Genomic DNA, 4999 nt, shown 5'->3' on the forward strand with positions numbered 1-4999 from the left:
CTAATTAAATAAGAAGACTAGATATATGAGGGTGGATAAGATGAAATTGTAAGCCCCAACAACTCCATTCATCCATATCTTCTTAAAACCAATTGAATCACTGCATTTGCATGTTTATTTTTGTTCTTTGCATACACATCTCAATTTAATTCTTTTCTCAAGTCTTACACGATTTGTTTACATGAAAAGTAAGGCCTAAGAGTCCTTTGGGAAACGACACTTGGACTTACCCATTTTATATTACTTGATAACGATCTTATACACTTGCCAAAGATTTAACAGTCCACTGGACAAAATATTTTACCGGACTGATCGGTCCATTCTCCCAACCATTCGGCATACACCATATACCATAAAATTAGGATAATAAAATAAAATCATAGAATTGTATAAATATTTTTTATAAGTTTTTTATTGCACTACATGTTCACCTTTCTATGTGAATAAATTAAGTTCAAATAAAACCTAAATAGTTTAAGTTAAACTTAATTAAAATTTAATAGAATTAAAAATTCACCTTATTATTTATATTATGCAACACCACCCAATTAAAGATTAATACAATCGAAACACGACTCAATTTAATATTAATGTAATTAAACATTATTTTTTTTCATCTAACCAAATATGGTCAACCAATTAAATTAAAAATATGTTTTAATATACCTTTCTGAGAACTTAGAATAAGGTCTAAGAGTAGTAGTGATTTTAAAAGAATAGGACATGATAGTATTTTAATAATAAAAATTCATACAATAAGTAGATTTCTAATAGAAGAAATTCATTTTTTTTTTATAAATAATCAATGTTTTAAACTTTCTCTCTATTATCTCTCTTTAGTTTTGATCTCAATTCTCATATGTTTAAAGATTGAAGTATATAGTAGGAGTTTTCCTGATGAGACCTATCTTTTTATGATATCACTTTGTTGAATAGAAAGTTCTTCATTTGTTTTTTTAGAACAATTTTGGTTTTTAGGATTACATGTATATGATGTAGAATTACATGTTTGGTCTAAAATTTCTTGATGGATCTCTATTCAAATAAGGTTGTTAGGTTATGACGAGATCATTGATATGATTCCTTCTTGTGCAGATATTTCCTTTCGCTATGAATAGGGGTGAATCTAGTGCATATGTGATAATGTTATGTATACAGACTTGTTTTATATTTTCGGGTCATTACACACTTTACTTGTTGACCGTTTAAATTAAAATAAAATCCAACTAGCTAGTAAATGAATATTTTCTTTTAAAAAATAAGCAAAATTTATACTCAATCATCATTCATTTAAATAAGACACAATTAAGAGAATTATAAGTTAGCATTTGGTTACATAGATATTCATCTCTTTATCCAAATCTAAATAAATATAAAATGAAGAATTCAAATAAATATATTATGATTATACGATTTATAATTTTGTAAACCTCAAATGATTCTAACCATATTTTCAATTTTAAGAACCTTGATCCTAGTGCCATCATCAATAATAATCAGATCAATTGGTACTGATTGCATTTCCAAACCCTCACCTTGGTTCCACATTAACCATTGACAGCTGGATCATTATTTATGAAAATTCCGAAGTCCCTATAATTAACGTATCTTCACTATATCTAATTTATTCAGCCACTAAAAACAAGGAATCAAACAGGCAATAGAAAGTAACAAAATATTCTGCATATAACAAACACATCCATGAGATGAACCCATGTGCATTGCGAAAAAATAGCTCTTAAGAACAATTAAAACAGACCCAAACTGACAGAAGTTGTCAATCCTCACACGAAACAAAAGCACGTTAAAATCTGTCAAATTTATGATTCCGAGGCTTTCGAATAAAACAAATAAAGGTGTCACAATTTCATATCCTAAATTAATGAGCAACGTCATGTTTGCCAAAGAGAATATTATCTTGATATTCTACGAGCATATAATGGAAATTTCAGTGTCATTAAGAAAGTAGGCAATTCAGAAACGCGTACAAATGGAAGGACAAACTAAAATAGCCCACTGCATCCACAATTCATAACAAAGACCATGGAATGCCTAAAATCTCAGTAACGTCGAGATTAGCAATCGGCACTTTCTCCCTTTGAAAGCATTATAGAAGGGAAGTTCAACGACTAATTAGCGGTATGATTTGTTTAATTTTGTTCCCCGTCACCTTTAGGCGCGGCTTCTTTAATTTCATCTGCACCGTCATCCTGAAAACCCAACAAAATAAATTGTTGGAATAAAGTGATAGATTCTATGAACAGAATAAAGTGATATTACTCTACAAATGATGTTGGAAATCCCAAAAGTCATACCTGCATGTCAGAGGTCCAGAGGGTAAGGTTATCACGAAGAAGTTGCATGATCAAAGTGCTATCCTTGTATGACTCCTCGCCCAGTGTATCCAATTCAGCAATTGCCTCGTCAAAAGCCTGGTGAATTTCAAAATCAACAGAAATGTTCACGATTACATATCTTTTACATAAGAAGGCCTACCAAAGATCACGAGTTACGATCATTTAATATTTTACGATTTTAATTAGGCATCAGAATATAACATCAAGGTTACTTAGACATTACTGAAACTATAGTATGCTGTTGTTGCAATGAAATGAATATATTATTCCAATTCATGAACCGCTAACCTTGAATATTTCACCACGTCCAGCCATTGTTTTGTTTTTACCGCAAAAATAATTTTATGAATCGAATAGTCATTTATTAAAATAAAAAGACAAGTTTCTATTAACACTAACCTGTTTCGCAAGGCTGCAAGCCCGATCAGGAGAATTAAGAATCTCATAGTAAAACACAGAGAAGTTCAGAGCAAGGCCAAGCCTAATAGGGTGAGTTGGAGGCAGCTCAGAGTTTGCAATGTCCTATACACAAAATACAGTTAAACCAAAACATCAGAAAAAACAAAAAAGCGGAATATACACTTCCCAATATAATCAAATAAACCATTCAAACAAAAGAAAATCTTCTTACAATGCTATAAATCTATTTCAATATTTCACGTTACAATTTGGAAGTCACTGTGAATCAAACACGCACGCAAATATTGTTCAATTTCTTAAGATTAACAATTGCGGACAAGTAACTTCTGAATTTCAATTACTTCGTTTCCAAAACCACCGTTACCACAAAGAACCCACAGTCTTCTAGACCTAAAATTTGCAACAGACAACCAAAAGTTTTGAACCGTAGATCAAATTCGCCAGAAAAAACGATTCAATGATTTAACACTTTCTATTAAAAGAATAGAATTCTCATTTTATAAACAAGTTTATTTTAAAAACAAGTTATATGGATTAAATTAGGTTTAATGTTTTAACGATATTATTCCACCCGACCTTTCATTAAACTTAAAATCAACTTCTTAACAATTTCTATTTCAGAAAAGTAGATTCCAAATTTCATCATCGCTTTCCGTAAAGATTCCACAATTCCAAACTAAAATTTGAAACACAGTAACATATTTTGAATCATAGATCAAACACAGACAAAACATCATTTAACAATTAAATATTTAAGATTCTAAACAAGTGATTTCCAAATTTAAACCTGCTTACCTTCAGAAAGTCACTTTAACCGTATTAGATTCCACTATTCTAACCAAAAATTGACCAAATGGTGCGCGCGTGAGTGTCCACGCGCGCATACGAATAATTTACTCAAAATCAATCAAATCACGAATCTGGCGAGTAAAGCAAACAGATCTATAACGCGAAAATTAGAATATGAAAAAAAAATCGAAAACCTGAGCAGATTTGTAGGCGGAGAGCGTGCTCTCTGCGGCCTCTTTGCGGTCGGCACCGGTCTTGAACTCGGCGAGGTACCTGTGGTAGTCGCCCTTCATTTTGAGGTAAAAGACCTTGGAGTCACCAGAGGCAGCGGAGGGAACAAGGCGCGAGTCGAGGAGCTTGAGGATTCCGTCGCAGATGTTGGAGAGTTCGCTCTCGATCTTGGATCGGTAGTCGCGGATGACGGCGACGTGGTCCTCGTTGCCTCGGCTCTCCTCCTTCTGCTCGATGGAGGAGATGATGCGCCAGGAGGCACGCCTGGCGCCGATGACGTTCTTGTAAGCGACGGAGAGGAGGTTGCGCTCCTCGACAGAGAGTTCCTCGTTCTCGGCGGCGGCAGAGACCTTCTCCATGAACTCCACCATCTCCTCGTAGCGCTCGGCTTGCTCCGCCAGCTTGGCCATGTACACGAACTCTTCGCGTGGAGAAGGAGCGCTGGCCATTGCGGGATCTGATTAGGGATGTGAGAGAAAGAGAGAAATGTTGGAGAGAGAAAGAGAGGCAGGGAAAGTGCGTGAGAGGGATTGGAAGCAACAAATAGTGGGTTTTGTTAACTATTTTATTTGTGGGAGAACCGAAAGGTTGGGATTGGTTCTTGCTGTGCTTCCGTTTCTGCCACCCATGATTGCGTTTTCGAGGGACTTATTTTTACTTTTGGATCCCATTCATTCATTCTCATGACAAAAATAGCCCTCCCTCTCTTTCTCTCTCTCTCTCTCTCTTTTTTCTATTTTTAACTTCTTTTTATCAATTTTTTTTATTTTTCTGCGAATTTTTCTTCCTCTATATTTTTATTAAGAATATAAAAATATTGTTTTCAATGCTTTGAGACAGAGACGGCGAATAGCTGGCAAGCACGGGTTTGATAATTTAGTTTGGCGGAAAGGTGTGACTCACGCACTCCCATGGTGACTCGCGTGGATGGCTGTGTTACTGTGTACCCTCTGGTTTCAAATTCGAAGCTTTCATCACATTTCAAAAATAATAAACTATATTTATATTCATTTTATACAAATTTTATAGGAAAAAAAAAAGTTGTTAAAGTATCCTTTTCCAAAACAGAATTATATATAATTTTGTTCCTGTACTTTTTTTTTTTTTTAATTACAGGTAACTAAAAAAATGGACCTTTCCAAACACCAGTTATAAATTGGGTTTTGATGAATGCTTATTCTAATTTAGTTGCGCCGCACGGA

At 34.2% G+C, this 4999-nt stretch overlaps 1 protein-coding gene across 1 annotated transcript; it reads right to left on the minus strand.

Moving 5' to 3' along the window:
* Positions 1-1798: 1798 nt before the first annotated feature.
* Positions 1799-4413, minus strand: LOC106778811 (14-3-3-like protein). Its single transcript, XM_014666806.2, has 4 exons — positions 3761-4413; positions 2757-2879; positions 2316-2432; positions 1799-2210 (listed from the first exon to the last, which is right to left on the minus strand). Exons 1-4 carry the CDS (start codon positions 4244-4246, stop codon positions 2151-2153), a joined length of 786 nt encoding a protein of 261 aa, XP_014522292.1. The 5' UTR covers positions 4247-4413; the 3' UTR covers positions 1799-2150.
* Positions 4414-4999: the final 586 nt, after the last annotated feature.

The sequence above is a fragment of the Vigna radiata genome, unplaced genomic scaffold (genome assembly GCF_000741045.1).
Source record: "Vigna radiata var. radiata cultivar VC1973A unplaced genomic scaffold, Vradiata_ver6 scaffold_187, whole genome shotgun sequence".
Classification (NCBI taxonomy): Eukaryota; Viridiplantae; Streptophyta; class Magnoliopsida; order Fabales; family Fabaceae; genus Vigna; species Vigna radiata.